General features: G+C 42.6%; 1 protein-coding gene across 1 annotated transcript; it reads right to left on the reverse strand.

Moving 5' to 3' along the window:
• Positions 1 to 51: 51 nt before the first annotated feature.
• On the reverse strand, positions 52 to 19675 carry nuak2 (NUAK family, SNF1-like kinase, 2). Its single transcript, XM_041891417.1, has 6 exons — positions 19273 to 19675; positions 7050 to 7170; positions 6442 to 6593; positions 4975 to 5040; positions 4438 to 4690; positions 52 to 3255 (listed from the first exon to the last, which is right to left on the reverse strand). The coding sequence occupies exons 1-6, from the start codon at positions 19513 to 19515 to the stop codon at positions 2195 to 2197; spliced, it is 1896 nt and encodes a 631-aa protein (XP_041747351.1). The 5' UTR covers positions 19516 to 19675; the 3' UTR covers positions 52 to 2194.
• Between the last annotated feature and the right edge of the window lie 1396 nt (positions 19676 to 21071).

Consider the following 21071-nt stretch of genomic DNA (forward strand, 5'->3'; position numbering starts at 1 on the left):
CCACAACTACCATAAATGCCCCAAACGAGGTCAAAGACAATGAAGGAATCATTCATATGGGTATAGTTTATTTTTTTATGATTCACTGGGCCAAGTCAGATCAGTGGGACAGAGCACAAGCTGACAGATAAGCCGGGCAAACATGGATCACGTCCCACTCATGAAAAACATAATTGCTTAGATTTACCTGTATCTATTAACATGACAACATATTTTTATGGTTTTGTTGACATGAGTTGGCTAACAACTGACAAAAACGCAATTAGGTCACTTAATGGAACTGTATGAAAGGTTTGTAGTTCCTGTATAATACTGAAAAATCACCTGAATCTGTTTGAGCATCAACGTGTGAATATCTTTGCGTTTTAACCTCCATTGTTGACCGCTCTTGTATACTAATAAAACCAAGAGTTCTATTTCCCCTTTACCCCTACAGTGTTAAATCAATCTAAAAGCAACCTATTAAAAACCAACAATAAGAAATCACCACATTCCAGTCATTGAACAGCAACTTGATGTTGTAGCCCCATGTGCGAAGCATCATGTGCAATTTGTTCCACATTCAAGTGAACCCTGATAAACATTTTATATAATTATCAGGTTTCAATAGTCTGATTGAGCAGCTCCTAGGCACAGTTTTTAATAGCATTAATAATGTTTTAAGGTGTTAAAAACATAATAAATTGAATCAATCCTGGTCATTATCATGAAATGCTGGAATCCAATTTGATTTGAAATGCCCAGAGGGCACATCATAAAGTCACAAATACCAGTCTTTGGCCACCTGCTGTTACCGGGAAACCGAAACGCACCTTTAGACCCATCCTTGTAAATTAATCAACTCATAAAAATGTCACATGTATCGGTCTGGACTAGTTCTTCAGTTCACTGTCTGGGGAGGTTACACATTAACTAGTTACCACACATGCTACAGATCACGGTTTAGTTCCAGAGAACTGCTGGAATACTGCTGCAATACTTAACCCGCCAAAAGACTGAGGTACTTAACATTTACTGTAAACCCCCCTTTTCATGTGAAATGCACTGAGTAAACTTAGGCTGAATAGAATAGAAGCAGGTTCTACACGTTCTTGCTAGTGTGCCTCATTGCTTAAAGGAGCAATCTGCAGTTTAAACAATAACAAAGCGGTAACCCGGTAAACAGCTGAGGGGTGGGGCTGGAGAAATGTAACCACTCAAAATGTACAGAGCTATGTATACAGGGAGAGACCATCCATGATTTAAAGATTATAGTTTTAACCATGGTTTGAGACTATACATTGTTTAAAACAAAGGAGTATAACAAACTCATTTTGGGTTCTGATGGGGTACGACAGTTGAACTAAGCTGATGAGGCATCTATAAGTTATATTCTTAATTAATTTAAAAGTCTAATAATGGATGTACCAACTACAGATTGCCACTTAAATGATGTCATTTAAGTCATTATTACCTTTACTTATTATTGTGAGTCATCTCTCCAGGTGTAAATAAATTCCAGTTCTAAAAGTTGAATCATAACAGTCAGTAGTAGAATTCAGCTCTGCAGGCCCAGATGAACCTGTCTTATTAACATGGTGATTGAACAGAAAAAATAGTGCTCAACATGTTGTTTTCACATTTTATCTTTGGTATTGAACTGTCAATTCCCTCAAACCTTGAACAAAAATGCTACATTTTGAAATCAAAATCCAAAAGTCAACATTGAAAAACCCCCAAAGCCAATTGGAACTTGATCCAGACAAAATGTCACAATTAACAGCTACCAATATTTTTGAAAAACACTAACTAACCTCTGTTATTCTGACATTTAGTGACTGAAAACATTATTGTATTGAACAGGATATCCCTGGCAAATAAACAAAAAAATGGGAATATCTCAAACCTCTGATTTAGTTAGCTAATTGAAAGGCATTTATTTTACAATGTTTGTCTAAACTAGCAATGAGTCTGATATGAGCCTAGATTCTTTCTCCCTTTGCTAGACTGTTTTTGGTCAAGTAGGACTGCATCAAAACAATGTCACATCACGAGTGGCTACTGTAGCTACTCACTTCTCCTATACCACTTTGGCTATCAAGTCACACATTACCACAAATGTGTTCAGTTGTCAGCCAACTTTAAACACAACTGCCTCAGTCTCTGTGTCCTTTGAGAATGCTGTATTATACTGTCCTTGGACACTTGCTGGTCCTCAGCTGGCTGCAACTCCTCCGATCACCATGGCATGCTTGTAGGCTTCTGTCACATTCTCACAGTCTGTGATGGAGAAAGCGCTGTCAGCCACCCCAGACTGATAACAGGCCATGTCCCAGGGTCCTCTCTGCCTCAGCAGGTCTTGCCCAAGCCCCTCCTCTCGGATGTCCAGGAGGTTGTCAGCGGACACGCAGCCTCTCATGGTGCCCTTGGCTGGGCGTTCGCTGGGTGCCGCTGGCCCCACGCGGTCAGGCAGATCCAGCTGGTCAAAGGACTCTGAGGAGAGGATGCTGTCCTCGCTGATTGCCCCGCTGGGTCGTGCTCTGGTGCTCCCTCTTGGCAGGGAGGCCACCAGCTGGTCCAGAGACCCAAACTCCTGCAAGCCGCCTGAAGAGAACTTGCCGTGGCGCTTCAGGATGCCTTTTCGGTGGGGCGGGGCTGAGGGGCAGAGCTGGGCCTGGGGTGTCTGGGCAGAATCACTGCTGTCTGGGGAGGAAGAGTAGTAGCCAGACTCTCGCTCGGCTGGTTTCTTCAAGATGCCTTTGCGGGGCAGCGATGCAACAGGTGGGGGCTGGGCTGGGGTGGAGAGTTCATAGTCCCTCACTGGTTCCTCTATCACTGGGGTTGTAGCCTCGCTGAGGGCTTTCTGCTTCAGGCTACCTCGTCTCTTCAGTATGCCCTTGGAGGGCCGAGCGGTGGCCCCATCATTCATGGTCTGGGAGACGTTGTTCTCCTTGCGTGACCTCCGTAGGGACCGCTGACGCACCACGTCCACTCCACCGCTCCCGTGGGACCGCAGCAGGCAGCGCACCTTGGAGCTGTTCTCCAGTAAAGGCCGGGAGTTTCGACGCAGCCAACTGGCAATGCTTGCAAAGCCTCCAGACTGCTGTGTGGATGCAGAGGTCTTCTCACTTGGTTGTAGCAATGTCGCGTTCTCACTCTCGGCCAGTAGGGGTTTCTGGTAACCCCAGTTGAGCCACCAGTGTCCAGCGATCTCCTCTATGGTAGCTCTGCGCTCTGGATTCACCATTAACATCCAGCGAATCAACCCACAGGCATCTGAGACACGGAGGAAGAACATACACCAGTATTTACAACTGATACAGCTCTGCTGGGCTACAATAAGATACAGTTGAAGTCGGAAGTTTACATACACCTTAGCCAAATACATTTAAACTCAGTTTTTCACAATTCCTGACATTTAATCCTAGTAAAAATTCCCTGTTTTAGGTCAGTTAGGATCACCACTTTATTTTAAGAATGTGAAATGTCAGAATAATAGTACAGAGAATGATTTATTTCAGCTTTTATTTATTTCATCACATTCCCAGTGGGTCAGAAGTTTACATACACTCAATTCGTATTTGGTAGCATTGCCTTTAAATTGTTTAACTTGGGTCAAACATTTCGGGTAGCCTTCCACAATAAGTTGGGTGAATGTGGTCCCATTCCTCCTGACAGAGCTGGAGTCAGGTTTGTAGGCCTCCTTGCTCGCACATGCCGTTTCCTCCAGCATCTTCACAAGGTCCTTTTCTGTTGTTCTGGGATTGATTTGCACTTTTCGCACCAAAGTACGTTCATCTCTAGGAGACAGAACGCGTCTCCTTCCTGAGCGGTATGACGGCTGCGTGGTCCCATGGTGTTTATACTTGCGTACTATAGTTTGTACAGATGAACGTGGTACCTTCAGGCGTTTGGAAATTGCTCCCAAGGATGAACCAGACTTGTGGAGGTCTACAATTATGTTTCTGAGGTCTTGGCTGATTTCTTTTGATTTTCCCATGATGTCAAGCAAAGAGGCACTGAGTTTGAAGGTAGGCCTTGAAATACATCCACAGGTACACCTCCAATTGACTCAATTAATGTCAATTAGCCTATCAGAAGCTTCTAAAGCCATGACATCATTTTCTGGAATTTTCCAAGCTGTTTGAAAGGCACAGTCAACTTAGTGTATGTAAACTTCTGACCCACTGGAATTGTGATACAGTGAATTATAAGTGAAATAATCTGTCTGTAAACAATTGTTGGAAAAATTACTTGTGTCATGCACAAAGTAGATGTCCTAACCGACTTGCCAAAACTATAGTTTGTTAACAAGAATGGTGGTTGAAAAACAAGTTTTAATGACTCCAACCTAAGTGTATGTAAACTTCCGACTTCAACTGTATAACTAAAACACACACCACTACAAGGCAGACCTACATCCCAGTTAGGAGAGGCTATACTCTGTAAAAGGCTCACCTGAAGGGTTGGTGGGTTTGCGGTAGTTTCCAGTGCTAATCTGCTGGACCAGGTTCTTGTGGTTTTGCCCATCGAAGGGCATGGCCCCGTGGACCAGGGTGTAGAGCAGAACTCCCAGAGACCAGGTGTCCACCTCGGGCCCTTTGTACGGCCGCCCGTTAACAATCTCTGGAGAAGCATACAGAGGGCTGCCACAAAATGTCTGCAGGTACTCATCACCACGGTACAGGTTGGACAGCCCAAAGTCAGCAATCTGGAACAACATTCAAATAGAAGTTTGCCATTAGGTACAATCACTAATCAATGAACACTAGGAACTACAAACAAGTGAAAGTAGAGAGAACCGAATTGGAGTGGATGACAGGAATCGTTTGCCACCAGTATGTGAGAGTTGTTAATGTGTAAATTCTCCAAGCAACACTGCAGTGTGAACTGTGCATGTATGAGAGTGACCTATGTGTGAATGCCTCAGGTGTGCAAATGCTAAAGATTGTAGATTGTCACAGGTGTTGAGACACAGTAGCCCTTTGTCCATACCTTAATATTGCCCTTTCCATCTAGTAAAATGTTCTCCAGCTTCAAGTCCCGATGCACTATCCCATTCTGTGTGATGGGAAGAAGATAAACTATTAAGGTCTTCATGTTGACACAGTTGACACCTAAGATGGCTGATATGAGTCTTTGCTATTTGCCCACAATGCGTAAAAAAAAAGAAAAAAAGAAAAGAAAAAAAGAGTGAAGCCCTCTGAGCATTTGGGTCAGAACAGAGGTTGTTCCAACAGAAGATTATTCTGGAATGTCAGCTATGCTCCATTGTCCTCCACTCTACAGGGGGGGCATGCCTCTGATGCAGGTCAAACTAGTTTGGTCTTGCAACTCCTGTTAGAATCACTCAAGAATTTGTTTAAAATGTAACTATTCTGAATTTCCATTTTTATTTGATGTTGCAATGAGGTAAAGAAAACATACAAGAGCCAGTGAACATAGAATAATGCTTTTAGTAACTGTAAAAGGGTTCAGAACATACTACTTATTGATTTGATATACATTTGGTTCTAAATGTACAGTATATAAAATTGATAATACAAAATAGTTTATTTAATGAGGAACCACATTTTATTGGACCAACAATATTCTACCACTAAACAACCAGCCTAAGAGCAATTTTATACAGCTCAAATAGCAATAAAGTACCAAAAATATTGACATATCTGACAAAAGACAAACAGAATAGACAGCTGGGTAGCAGAGAGAGAGCCTTTTACTGGCCCATTTCCTTCACTTTGTCAACTCAGGTTGGTTTAATATGGTACTAAACTCTTCCTACCTCTCACAGAGAACAGGCCTAAGTGGTTCTTACTGTAATGTACAGAAAAACAGTATACTATTAAACCATGTACTCTAGACACAGGGATTGTAACACTACTATGGGCCCTGGGGGAGTAACGATTAGATGTGTGTGTGCGCATGTGTGTTTGTCTATGTGTATGTGTGTTCACAGAGCCTGTCTGTTCCCTCGCATCCTCATTAGAGAGAGAGACAGAGAGAGGGTGTGTATGTGTGCTTGTGTTGAGACCAGTGGCCTTTGGCCCTGACGCTGGCTCTCCATAAACCTAACGGTTCATTTCACCCTTCAGAGCTGGCCGACGGTGAATAATGCCCATTATGTAACTGCCAGGGTGGCTTTGCCAGCACTCTAGGGAGGAGGCTGATGAGCAGGCAGGCTAGTGGGGTTCCCTGCCTACTTACTGTCCCTGTGTGCCCGTCACAAATCTGCCCACGAGGTACAGCAAGTTGTGGGCACTGATGGAGATTTGTTTCGGCTGATTTAAGAAAACAAAAAAAGATGGCTGTAATTATATGAGACCACTATGTGTAAATACTAAACAAGTGGACAGAGATGTAGGCTAATCTCAGAACCAAATCTCATACTCTGTCAAGACAGACTAATAGAGATGTAATGCCTTAACCTGTGGCAGTAGTGTACAGTTGACAATGCTTTACCCTGTGGCAGTAGTGTACAGCTGACACGATTTGTCTGAAGAAGTGTCTGGCCTCACGTTCTGAGATCCTCTGCTTTTCAGAGATGTAGTCGTAAAGGTCACCTCGGCTAGCATACTCCATCACAATCACAATCTTGTCCTTGTTCTCGAACACTGCGAGGCCACACACAGAAAAACACACAGGGGGAGAACTGTCAGACAAAGGTACACAGCAACGTAGGCGGGATGGGTTGTTACAGGGACAACACGTCAGTGGTGATGGGAATTGGGAAGCTCGGAGGGCACTGCAGCGGGTAATGTAACCAAGAATAGGTCAATGTCAAACAAAGCCTTGCGTGACCAGACTCTGCTGGAAGACGTGTGCTCCACAGAGTTCAGTGTGAAAACATCTTATTCTGGTGTCACGTTTCATCGCATATGCAATTTGATCACATCTTACTGTCTTGTTCCCGAGAAGTTTTACTACTGTATCAGTGCGTGACTATTGTAAAACCAACAGGGCTGACCGCGACCTGGGTCTCAATGTGACTTCCCTATCTAAATAAAGAGCTAATTAAATTAAAAAGTGAAAGTGCTCCTAGTGGGGATTTGAGACACAGATGTGTGTACCTTCATATATGGTGATGATGTAGGGGTGATTGAGTGCGGACATGATCTCAATCTCTCTGCGAATGTGCACTAGGTCCTGCTCATCCTGGATCTTTTCCTTTCTGATGGACTTAATGGCAACCTGGGTAAAGGTAAAGAGAAGAACAATAAAATAAGGCTTTGAGAAAGGTATGCATTAGAACAAACCGTGTTGTTTAATTTAACATTTTCAATGTAATATGATCGTATAATGCACGTGTCAAAAACTAATTCCACAGAGGGCAGAGTGTCTGCGGGTTTTCACTCCTCCCTTGTACTTGATTGATGAATGAAAATCGAATCACATTTTATTGGTCGCATACACATACAGTGGGGAGAACAAGTATTTGATACACTGCCGATTTTGCAGGTTTTCCTATTTACAAAGCATGTAGAGGTCTGTAATTTTTTATCATAGGTACACTTCAACTGTGAGAGACGGAATCTAAAACAAAAATCCAGAAAATCACATTGTATGATTTTTAAGTAATTAATTTGCATTTTATTGCATGACATAAGTATTTGATCACCTACCAACCAGTAAGAATTCCGGCTCTCACAGACCTGTTAGTTTTTCTTTAAGAAGCCCTCCCGTTCTCCACTCATTACCTGTATTAACTGCACCTGTTTGAACTCGTTACCTGTATAGAAGACACCTGTCCACACACTCAATCAAACAGACTCCAACCTCTCCACAATGGCCAAGACCAGTGAGCTGTGTAAGGACATCAGGGATAAAATTGTAGACCTGCACAAGGCTGGGATGGGCTACATGACAATAGGCAAGCAGCTTGGTGAGAAGGCAACAACTGTTGGCGCAATTATTAGAAAATGGAAGAAGTTCAAGATGACGGTCAATCACCCTCGGTCTGGGGCTCCATGCAAGATCTCACCTCGTGGGGCATCAATGATCATGAGGAAGGTGAGGGATCAGCCCAGAACTACACGGCAGGACCTGGTCAATGACCTGAAGAGAGCTGGGACCACAGTCTCAAAGAAAACCATTAGTAACACACTACGCCGTCATGGATTAAAATCCTGCAGCGCACGCAAGGTCCCCCTGCTCAAGCCAGCGCATGTCCAGGCCTGTCTGAAGTTTGCCAATGACCATCTGTATGATCCAGAGGAGGAATGGGAGAAGGTAATGTGGTCTGATGAGACAAAAATAGAGCTTTTTGGTCTAAACTCCACTCGCCGTGTTTGGAGGAAGAAGAAGGATGAGTACAACCCCAAGAACACCATCCCAACCGTGAAGCATGGAGGTGGAAACATCGTTCTTTGGGGATGCTTTTCTGCAAAGGGGACAGGACGACTGCACCGTATTGAGGGGAGGATGGATGGGGCCATGTATCGCGAGATCTTGGCCAACAACCTCCTTCCCTCAGTAAGAGCATTGAAGATGGGTCGTGGCTGGGTCTTCCAGCATGACAACGACCCGAAACACACAGCCAGGGGAACTAAGGAGTGGCTCCGTAAGAAGCATCTCAAGGTCCTGGAGTGGCCTAGCCAGTCTCCAGACCTGAACCCAAAAGAAAATCTTTGGAGGGAGCTGAAAGTCCGTATTGCCCAGCGACAACCCCGAAACCTGAAGGATCTGGAGAAGGTCTGTTTGGAGGAGTGGGCCAAAATCCCTGCTGCAGTGTGTGCAAACCTGGTCAAGACCTACAGGAAACGTAGGATCTCTGTAATTGCAAACAAAGGTTTCTGTACCAAATATTAAGTTCTGCTTTTCTGATGTATCAAATACTTATGTCATGCAATAAAATGCAAATTAAATACTTAAAAATCATACAATGTGATTTTCTGGATTTTTGTTTTACATTCCGTCTCTCACAGTTGAAGTGTACCTATGATAAAAATTACAGACCTCTACATGCTTTGTAAGTAGGAAAACCTGCAAAATCGGCAGTGTATCAAATACTTGTTCTCCCCACTGTATCTAGCAGATGTTATTGCGGGTGTAGCTAAATGCTTATGCTCCTAGCTCCAACAGTGCAGTAATATCTAACACACTCAAATCTAAAAAGTAAAAGAACATAATTAAGAATATTAAGAATTAAGGTCACTGATTAGTAAGGAACTCCCCTCACCTGGTTGTCTAGGTCTTAATTGAAGGGAAAAACCAAAAACCAGCAGACACTAAGCCTGGGCTGTCCAACTGTGGCCCGCGGGCCAAATATTTTCTTTAAATGTTCATTGTTGGACATAAAAGGCTGTAAAAACACCAGGAAATGAGCTCCAAGTGATTTCCATTTAAGAAATCTGTTCCCAAGTATTCCCACAAATAATAAAAATGTAAGCAAGGTTTGAAATGATTATGTTTCAGTCAAACATATGTTTGGGCTTCTTGCAGTCAATTTGTTACAAATTATTTATAATAAAAACTGTGGTTCGAGCCCTGAATGCTGATTGGCTGACAGACGTGGTATATCAGACTGTACACCACGTGTATGACAAAACATGTATTTTTACTGCTCTAATTACGTTGGTAAACAGTTTATAATAGCAATAAGGCAACTCGGGGGTTTGTGGTATATGGCCAATATACCACGGCTTAGGGCTGTATCCAGGCACTCCGAGTTGCGTCGTGCATAAGAACATCCCTTAGCTGTGGTATAATGGCCATATACCACACCCTCTCTGGACTTATTGCCTAATTATGTTCCAGCCCCCTGACCATCCGCTAAAAAAACAAAAACAAAAAACATTAAAATCGGCCCACGGCTGAATCTAGTTGATGATCCCTGCACTAGGCCCTCCATGGAATGAGTTTGACACCCCTGATATAAAGTATCCACCATCACTGACAGGTTAAACATGAATCAGTTTATTCTCCAAGACAATCACTATACTAAATAATGCAGCAAGTCCTGCCAAGGGAATGTCACAGAAACCAAACACAATGAAAGACGGTTTATCAAGTAGATGTTAAAATCCATACAACAGTAGCAAATGGACCTGCCAGGAATATTTAACAAACTTAAACAAAGTGAGTAATTGTTTGTTTTTTAAAACCTAGCCAAGTATGTTAGGCAACATGTAGCATGGAGAAGAGGTTAGGCAAAATGTAGATTAGATCAGAAACATAATTTATCCAAATGAAAGGAGCAATCAGAATCTTAGTTTAGCTTTACCCTTCCATAGCCTGAGGGTTATTGGGCTGAAAGTGTTAACTGAAAACACACCACAGTGCTACTGTGACAGGGCAGTAGAAGGGGGGACAGTGTACTGTCTGTTGTGATGAAATGCATTGTCTCGTATGACGTCAGTGAGGCGCCCAGAATTAGATCATTTGAATTTGAATAGAAGTGACAGAGTTTAAATGCACACATGCATCAGGGTGTGACTGCATGTAGACATATGTGCAGGGCTGTAACTAAATGTCAGCATGTATGTGTGTATATGGTTGTCTGTGTGAAACATACGTGTTGAGATGTTATCTGTGATTGGTGCTAATGTTCACCTATATGCCTTTTATATTTTTGTATGTATAATTGGTGTGTGTAATAGATTGCACTCTATCCATGTGTACATGAAGGAGTATGCATGTGTCTTAGCCTATTTGATGCAGGCTTGTTTAGATGTCTGGGATTCCACACTGCCCCGAGTGCGTCAGAAGCATATCAAAATGGGAGAAGAGGGGTAATGAGGGGCAGCCGATGGTTAGAGAGTGGGGTCTTCTTCAGCCCTTCACATTCACCATAATAAAGACCACAGACACACTCAGTGAGAGGAGGAGGAATGCCAGACAAGACCTTCACACACTCACGTCCTCTTCCTATGAGTCATAGTCTGGATATGTCTTCTCCTATCAATGTCACATACCTCAGGATGAATCCTTCTGTTGTTGTGTCTGTTAACTGGATTCATTGCCAAACTAATGCTCAATAGTCACACTGAGCTAGTGTTAACATCATGTTAGTGAGTTATTCCTCAATACAGGTGGAGTATTGCCACCAAATACTGGTCCTGTAAAACACTGTGGTGAGGACTAAACACACACACACGCGCAAGGTGACGTTTAGGCTGGCCTAAAGATTAAGCTCCTTGGATTATGTAACATACAGGATTTCACAAAGGGATAGGAGCAGCAGGAGAACACAGAATACTGTACATAGAGCCTGTAGATGAAAATTATGCCCTCCATTGTATTAAAGGTCACTCCCAGCATTGAGTTATACATCTGTGTCATTAGACTGGAATATATAGGAAGATGGATCAGAGAGAAATGCTTCTTCCTCATCAGCCAGCAGAGTCGCTAGTGAGGTCACCCATCAATTCAGAGAAGTTTTGCACAGTGATGGTGACAAAATCTTTGTCATATCAGTTTAACTGGGGGCCCAGGCCTGAGGAAGGAAGTTAAAAAGTTAATAGTTTACATGACATGTCAGGTTCAGTCAGTCTCAGCCAGACTCAACTCATGTCTGACAGAGTTCCAGTCTAGAAAGTCAGCCTAGCCCTAGTCACTGATGATACAGTGCATTCGGGAAGTATTCAGACCTTCACTCCCCCCCGCATCATTCTACACACACAATACCCCTTTATGACAAAGCAAAAACAAGTTTAGACATTTTTGCAAATGTATTTTTTAAAAAAACCTGAAATATCACATTTACATAAGTATTCAGACCCTTTACTCAGTACTTTGTTGAAGCACCTTTGGCAGGGATTATAGCCTCGAGTCTTCTTGGGTATGACGCTACAAGCTTGGCACACCTGTATTTGGGGAGTTTCTCCCATTCTTCTCTGCAGATCCTCTCAAGCTCTGTCAGGTTGGATGGGGAGCGTCGCTGCACAGCTATTTTCAGGTCTCGCCAGAGATGTTAGATCAGGTTCAAGTCCGGGCTCTGGCTGGGCCACTCAAGGACATTCAGAGACTTGTCCCGAAGCCACTCCTGCATTGTCTTGGCTGTGTGCTTAGGGTCGTTGTCCTGTTGGAAGGTGAACCTTCGCCCCAGTCTGAGGTACTGAGCGCTCTGGAGAAGGTTTTCATCAAGGATCTCGCTGTACTTTGCCCCGTTCATCTTTCCCTCGATCCTGACTAGTCTCCCAGTCCCTGCCGCTGAAAAACATCCCCACAGCATGATGCTGCCACCACCATGCTTCACCGTAGGGATGGTGCCAGGTTTCCTCCAGACGTGATGCTTGGCATTCAGGCCAAAGAGTTCAATCTTGGTTTCATCAGACCAGAGAATCTTATTTCTCATGGTCTGAGATTCCTTTAGGTGCCTTTTGGCAAACTTCAAGCAGGCTGTCATGTGCCTTTTACTGAGGAGTGGCTTCCGACTGGCTACTCTACCATAAAGGCCTGATTGGTGGAGTGCTGCAGAGATGGTTGTCCTTCTGGAAGGTTCTCCCATCTCCACAGAGGAACTCTGGAGCTCTGTCAGAGTGACCATCGAGTTCTTGGTCACCTCCCTGACCAAGGCCCTTCTCCCCTGATTGCTCAGTTTGGCTGGGCGGCCAGCTCTAGGAAGAGTCTTGGTGGTTCCAAACTTCTTCCATTTAAGAATGATGGAGGCCACTGTGTTCTTGAGGACCTTCAATTCTGCAGAAATGCTTTGGTACCCTTCCCCAGATCTGTGCCTCAACACAATCCTGTCTCGGAGCTCTACGGACAATTCCTTTGACCTTTTTGCTCTGACATGCGCTGTCAACTGTGGGACCTTACAGAGACATGTGTGTGTCTTTCCAAATCATGTCCAAATCAATTGAATTTACCACAGGTGGACTCCAATCAAGTTGTAGAAACATCTCAAGGATGATCAATGGAAACAGGATGCACCCGAGCAAAATGTTGAGTCTCGTAGCAAAGGGTCTGAATACTTATGTAAATAAGGTATGTTTTTTTATTTTTAATACATTTGCAAAAATTTCTAAAAACCTATTTTCGCTTTGTCATTATGGGGTAGTGTGTAGATTGATGAGGAAAAACTAAAATGTATTCCATTTTAGAATAAGGCTGTAACGTAACAAAATGTGGAAAAAGTGAAGGGGTCTGAATACTTTCCAAATGCACTGTATGTGGGTCGTTCCATGAAATGAGTGCCTTTTTGCGTCCCTTTTATATTTAAAAGTAATAATATAATAATAAGCCATTTAGCAGACGCTTTTATCCAAAGCGACTTACAGTCATGTGCGCATACATTTTTACGTATGGGTGGTCCCAGGGATCGAACCCACTACCCTGGCGTTACAAGCGCCATGCTCTACCAATTGAGCTACAGTTGAGCTAATATCGGTGCATAATTTCTAAAAGTAGAAATTACGCACCGATATTGAAATGGTAAAGTACCAAAATTCAGCATTTTGACATGTCCCTGTGTCACTTCTAGGAAGATTTCAACCCACTTAATCCAAAAATGTATCCAAGTTTCATCATCATTATTGTAAAGGCCTAGTTATTTTGCTGCTTTGACAAAGTCATTTCTGAAAATTATTATTTATATTTATGTGATTAGTGATGCATTTACATCTGTCACAAATTTTAAGGCCAATCCTGTTATGCGTACAATTTACCACTTTAAAACAATGGACCATTCCACAAAGTTAAATGATTCACAGCAGGTGACATAATTTGGGTCCTCTGAACAGCATGGTGGAAAAGGAAGTAAGTCTCTCTTTTTGGAATATTTATAATTGTTTTATCATCTTTGACTGAGGTGGTTGAGTTTAACATGTCAATCCTGTTCGTTAAGTAAATTAATGTTTAAATCAAATTAAAGTTATGTCTGGAACATTTACATTTTTAGTCATTTAGCAGACGCTCTTATCCAGAGCGACACAGTTTTTAGTGAGTGCATACATTTTCATACTGGCCCCCCGAGGGAATCGAACATCTTTACTAAACTTCAGACATACGAGTTACCACACCCGGTCTCAGGGATGGCCAACTCTGGAAATGTGTTTGGTCTCTACGGAGTTTGGTAAATCAGCTTTTAGATTTCTTGCACCTTATTTGTTGAACAATCTTCAAAATGTTCTTAAATTTGATGTTTTGGTGCCTCTAAGGCAATTCAGAAAGCTGATTGAGGACCTTATTACTGATGAATGTGTTTGTTTTTTATGATTGTGTTTTTCTTTCTACTTGCATTTTGATGTGTGTATTTTCTGTAATTTATGTAATTCAGGGCTCATCTGTAAAAGAGTCCTTGGTCTCAGTATGACTCCCTGATAAAATACATGTCAAATAAATCATTCCTAATTTCATGAACACCATTTGGTCCCATGCTCGTCACCACATGAGGAGTATTGGCCGATCTTCACCTAAAACCTCAACCCTGCTATTGTCAAACCAGTTAGAGGCCCAACTAACTTTATCAGTTTGATGTGTGTGAGTTTATTTGTTTAAGGGATACTTGATCAATGAAAAATCAAATGTCATCTCAAACATGGTTTTAAATAATAGTTAGGCAGTTACATACAGTAAGTGTCCATAACAGGGTTGACAGACATTGTCCAAAATGCACCCATTTCGTCGAACGAGCCATGTGTGATGATACAGCCACCCCAGCCAGGTATGCAGACACAACACTTTTATCTATACAGAAGTTTCGGGAGGGGATTTCCAATCGTCACTTTCTTCAATTCTCTCAGGATGTTTCCTCACAGTAAACAGTCCAATCTTTAACAGCACACTGCTTGGAAAGGGCCAACCCCAGCTGATTTAGCATGGACTTTAATGGCCAAACAAGCCAGGATTATTTGTTGACACATGCATGTTTTGGAGGTCAGCATAGATTGTTCACCTTGTTGTTTTCTCCCTGCTTCTATCTCAAAATATAATGAGAAATGTATCTTCATGCTTGTGCATGTCCACAGTCAAGAAGGGTGTGAGCATCTTTCTGTTCCTGTGGAATTGCCCCAAATGGAAATCCATCTATGTCCTTATGGAACAATCCAGTCCTATTATGTGACCACATCAAAGGAAACACCTATATAAAATCCCCTTGTGTTCTTTCCTACGAATTGTGTTTCCTGCTTCCCTAATGGTAAATGATGAATAGTGTAATGAAATGTGAAACTGAATATTGATGTTTAACATCACCTTTACTGGTCAGGATGCAGGGTTGGGGTCCATTAATCTCTGTCCATTAATCAAATCAAATCAAATTTTATTGGTCACATGCGTCGAATACAACAGGTGCAGACATTACAGTGAAATGCTTACTTACAGCCCTTAACCAACAGTGCATTTATTTTTAACAAAAAAAGTAAAAATAAAACAACAACAAAAAAAGTGTTGAGAAAAAAAAGAGCAGAAGTAAAATAAAATAACAGTAGGGAGGCTATATATACAGGGGGGTACCGTTGCAGACTCAATGTGCGGGGGCACCGGCTAGTTGAGGTAGTTGAGGTAATATGTACATGTGGGTAGAGTTAAAGTGACTATGCATAAATAATTAACAGAGTAGCAGCAGCGTAAAAAGGATGGGGTGGGGGGGCAGTGCAAATAGTCCGGGTAGCCATGATTAGCTGTTCAGGAGTCTTATGGCTTGGGGGTAGAAGCTGTTGAGAATTCTTTTGGACCTAGACTTGGCACTCCGGTACCGCTTGCCGTGCGGTAGCAGAGAGAACAGTCTATGACTAGGGTGGCTGGAGTCTTTGACAATTTTGAGGGCCTTCCTCTGACACCGCGGTGATGCAACCAGTCAGGATGCTCTCGATGGTGCAGCTGTAGAATTTTTTGAGGATCTGAGGACCCATGCCAAATCTTTTCAGTCTCCTGAGGGGGAATAGGCTTTGTCGTGCCCTCTTCACGACTGTCTTGGTGTGTTTGGACCATGATAGTTTGTTGGTGATGTGGACACCAAGGAACTTGAAGCGCTCAACCTGTTCCACTACAGCCCCGTCGATGAGAATGGGGGCGTGCTCAATCTCTCTGTGACAAATAGATTCACTTTTTTTTTGCTAACAGTTAAAAAAACAAAACCATTGCCCTCCTCTCTCCAACCCCCCTCTCTTCTGATCAATATGACAGAAGTCCAAGGTTATACCATAGAGGCATTGTGTTATGACCCAATGTTGCCTAGTTTTGGCTACAAAACTGCTGCGACTGTTCACTGAGGTTAATTCACTGATACTGACCAATCTGTATTATTTGTTATGAACACACAAATGACATACTGAATGTTTGATGTTTGTCAGCAAACAAATTGTGAATAATCACAAGTAAATATGTCAGATCAGGTATTTTTTTTTTTACCTCATTCTCCCATCCCCCTCTCTTTTTGCCTCTAGGCCACAGGACAGGAATGCACCTCAGCCTGGTGGGAATTTACCCAGCTGTCCCTCCTCCATACCTGAGAGGTAGGCCTAGATTAGAGAGCCATTTTAGGGTGACCAACTATCACCCCATCAGGAGACACCAAAACTCCAGTGTCCTTTAAAAGGACAAATCTGGGTTACAGATTACACCTCGGTGTCACATTTTACACATAATAAATACCATGGGGACAGGATTATGTGAGACCTCCAAAGTGTTGAGAGATTTTGGGACATCGACTTTCACTTTGCTAACCCACGTATTTGTTAGTGAACTACAAGGGAATGGTTGTTATCCATCTAACTCTTGCATTTCAAATCCCCTGCATTCAATTTATGTATTTGGAGGTCGGTTGCCCTTGACACAGGAACATGTTACACACATTTCGGTCTTGTGTTTGATTAGATGAGAACTACACTTTTAATGCCCTGTTGGAAACTATACTATATTAACAATGTATTTTTCCAGTATGGCTCTCAATTGTCAGTACTGAATGAAGGTCATTCATAGCCATTGGCATCTATTGCCAAGTATACAACGTACCCAAGAGGTGAATGAATATAATGAGCTCAGACTGTTTGGAGATGTTCTACAGGACAGATAAGAAGTGCACATACATCGTTATGGTCTGGAGATATGGGAGGTTTATTGGACTGTACTGAACCATCCCAGAGCATGTCCTGTTGTCTTAACTGTTGAACTCTTACTCAAACATACATTTGGCTAAATCTTTACTCAACACATTCCAAAATGGAGGGTAAATAGAAAGTGGCGTGCCTTCCCAGAAACTCTGATACCATAGTGTCAAGTTGCCAACTGTCTGCCCACAGAGCTATTCACTGCCAGGCAGGCATTGTAGAATAGGCTACAGGCCAGTTTGGTGCCTCTTTGTTCTAACATGTTGGGTGTTCAATAGACTGGACATGTTTAGTCTTAGTAGATCCAACCAAACAAGGGTAGATTACAGTGTGGAAAAGATCACAGAATGAATCTATTGCTGATGTTGTAGCCTACTGCTTTATAAAGTCTCATCAAAACATGTTTCTCTTTCTAATGCAGGCTGCACGCAGTTAATGGTATTGGCCTTAGAGGCAAAATAATACATACCATCACCCACCTTTAGGAGTTTCTACAGTGTAAACTAGATATGGGTGTGCTAATGGAAAGACCTGTTTTTTGTTTTTAAAGGAAAGTCCATTCAAGCTCCTGGTGAACCAGTCACAGTGTGTCATTATTTTGTGTCATTGTACTTTGAGTGAGTCATGACAGAACATACACAACTTTGTGTGCTTGCTTCAGTCTCCTCTGTACAACATAACACAACAATTTGGTCTGACATGGCATCAGCTAAATAATATATATATGCGTATATATAAGTATGAGGACACCCTTTCAAATTAGTGGATTTGGCCATTTCAGCCACACTCGTTGCTGACAGGTGTATAAAATCGAGCACACAGCCATGCAATCTCCATAGACAAACACTGACAGTAAAATGGCCTTACTGAAGAGCTCAGTGTCTTTCAATGTGACACCATCATAGGATGCCACCTTTCCAACAAGTCAGTTCGTCAAATTTCTGCCCTGCTAGAGCTGCCCAAGTCAACTGTAAGTGCTGTTATTGTGAAGTGGAAACGTCAAGGAGCAACAACGGCTCAGCCGTGAAGTGGTAGGCCAGACAAACTCACAGAACAGGACCACCGAGTGCTGAAGCACGTATCGCGTAAAAATCATCTGTCCTCAGTTGCAACACTCACTACCGAGTTCCAAACTGCCTCTGGAAGCAACGTCAGCACAAGAACTGTTGGTCGGGAGCTTCATGAAAATGGGTTTCCATGGCCGAGCAGCCGCACACAAGCCTGAGATCACCATGCGCAATGCCAAGCGTCGGCTGGAGTGGTGTAAAGCTCACCGCCATTGGACTCAGGAGCAGTGGAAAAGCGTTCTCTGGAATGATGAATCACGTTTCACCATCTGGCAGTCCGACGGACAAATCTTGGTTTGGCGGATGCCAGGAGAATGCTACCTGCCCCAATGCATAGTGCCAACTGTAAAGTTTGGTGGAGAAGGAATAATGGTCTGGGGCTGTTTTTCATGGTTCGGGCTAGGCCCCTTAGTTTCAGTTAAGGGAAATCTTAATACTACAGCATACAATGACATTCTAGACGATTCTGTGCTTCCAACTTTGTGGCAACAATTTGCGGAATGCCCTTTCCTGTTTCAGCATGACAATGCCCCTGTGCACAAAGCGAGGTCCATACAGAAATGGTTTGCCGAGATCGGTGTGGAAGAACTTGACTGGCCTGCACAGAGCCCTGACCTCAACCCCATCGAACACCTTGGGATGAATTGGAACGCTGACTGCGAGCCAGGCCTAATCGCCCAATATCAGTGCCTGACCTCACTAATGAGTTTGCGGCTGAAAGGAAGCAAGTCCCCGCTGCAATGTTCCAACATCTAGTGGAAAGCCTTCCCAGATGAGTGGAGGCTGTTATAGCAGCAAAGGGGGGACCAACTCCATATTAATGCACATGATTTTGGAATGAGATGTTCGACGAGCTGGTGTCCACATACTTTTGGTCATGTAGTGTAACACAGAATGTAGGCATAATGTAAAAAGAATAAATACAAGTCTACATAATTAGACCAGCAAAGGGGGGGACCAACTCCATATTAATGCACATGATTTTGGAATGAGATGTTCGACGAGCTGGTGTCCACATACTTTTGGTCATGTAGTGTAATACAGAATGTAGGCTATAGGCATAATGTAAAAATAATAAACACAAGTCTACATAATTAGACCATCAAAGTAGGCCAATAGATGAATTAAAGGCCTAAACCTTGAAAACATTATGAAATTGTAATGACAAATTATGAAATATTTAAAAAGGCTACTCATTATAACATTGAAAATGAGGATAAGCATAAAAAACGTACCATTCTACCGGATCTCTCGATTGCTTTCTTCACTTTTCCATAAGTCCCTTTTCCAAGAGTTTCAAGAAATTCATACCGATGCTTCAGATTGTGTTTATGATGGTGTCTCTTTACCGCTTGCCTTTTCACGGATGCCTCGGAGACCGATTTTCCAAAAATCGAGTGGCCATGACCAGGTAACAGTTGTCTATTGTCGGATAAAGTTGATGATCGCCCGCCACTGTTGAAATCGTTGGGATCCATTATAGATTGCAACCCCTTTTTATTTATCCTACAGTTGAATGACTAGACTATACAAATATAACACATTTAAAACATGTATTTTGTTGTATACACTCTTCCTCAGGTGTCCTTGTCTTCTGTGTTGGTTTCATGAAGTCGATGAAGGTGACCACTCCTCCTATTTGAATATCCATCAAACAGGCATCGTTGCCCATTTGCTGTTGTTTTACCAGGGGGCGTGTGAGCTTCATGGTGCTTTCAAGACAACTGGGAACTCGGAAATAACCGAGGTCAAATCATGACGTCGGTGATCTTCAGGTCGGAAAGTCGGAGCTCTAGAAAGATGCACGAGTTTCCGATTTGGAATTCCGAGTTGGATGACCGTTCAAAACAATTTTCCCCATTTCAGAGCTCGTTTTTGTCCGAGTTTCCAGTTGTCATAAACGCACTGAAGTCGGAGTAAGTTTACCCCTACCTACATGTACAAATTACCTCGACTAACCTGTACCCCCCCACACACACACACACATTGACTTGGTACCGGTACCCCCTGTATATAGCCTCGTTATTCTTATGTTATTTTAGTGTGTTATTTTTTATTCAATTTTTTACTTTAGTTTATTTAGTAAATGTTTTCTTAACTCTATTTCTTGAACTGCATTGTTGGTTAAGGGCTTGTAAGTAAGCATTTCATGGTAAGGTCTACACCTGTTGTATTCGGTGCATGTGACAAATAACACTTGATTTGATTTGATTTCCGAGTTCCCAATTGTTTTGGACGTGGCATCATTCCAGTGCGCCGTGTGGGCGGAGTTCGGGAATAATGGCGCTTTCAATGCCCCATTCAAAACAACTAGGAACTGGGAAGTCGGAAATATCAGATTTCCGACTTCAGTGCATTCAAAACAACTGGGAACTCGGAAAAAAACGAGTTCAGACTGGGAAAAATCAATTTGAACGGTCATCCAAATTGAAATTCCAACTCGGGAACTTGGGCCTCTGTCTAGAGCTCTGACTTTCCAACCTGAAGATCACTGACGTCATGATTTGACGTCGTATTTTTCTGGAGTTCCCAGTTGTTTTGAACGCGGCACAAGACAACTGGGAACTCGGGGGAAAAAACAAGGTCAAATTATGATGTCAGTGATTTTCAGGTCAGAAAGTCGGAGCGCTAGAAAGATGCCAGAGTTTCCGACTTCAAATTCAGAGTTGGAAGACCGTTCAAAACGATTTTCCCAGTCGGAGCTAATTTTATTTGGAGTTCCAAGTTGTCTTGAACGCACTGAAGTTGTAAGTCGGAGATTTCCCAGTTCCCAGTTGTTTTGAACACTGCATTATTTCATTTTCTGCCAGTGCGAAATGCCAGGCAAGCTAAATCAGGTGCTTATCTTCTTTATAAAAAGAGTATTCCAAATTTAGTTACACAAGTTCTTATCTGTTCTCTTCAACGTTTCCAACTGTTTGCCAGGCTATGTGTGTGGATTAGAGTTCACACTGTGGCCTAGTTGAACCTTTACAAATACAACTATAGTGATAGAGTACACCAAAGACTTTTCAGTAGCCTGCCTATTATTTGG

The sequence above is a fragment of the Coregonus clupeaformis genome, chromosome 12 (genome assembly GCF_020615455.1).
Source record: "Coregonus clupeaformis isolate EN_2021a chromosome 12, ASM2061545v1, whole genome shotgun sequence".
Classification (NCBI taxonomy): domain Eukaryota; kingdom Metazoa; phylum Chordata; class Actinopteri; order Salmoniformes; family Salmonidae; genus Coregonus; species Coregonus clupeaformis.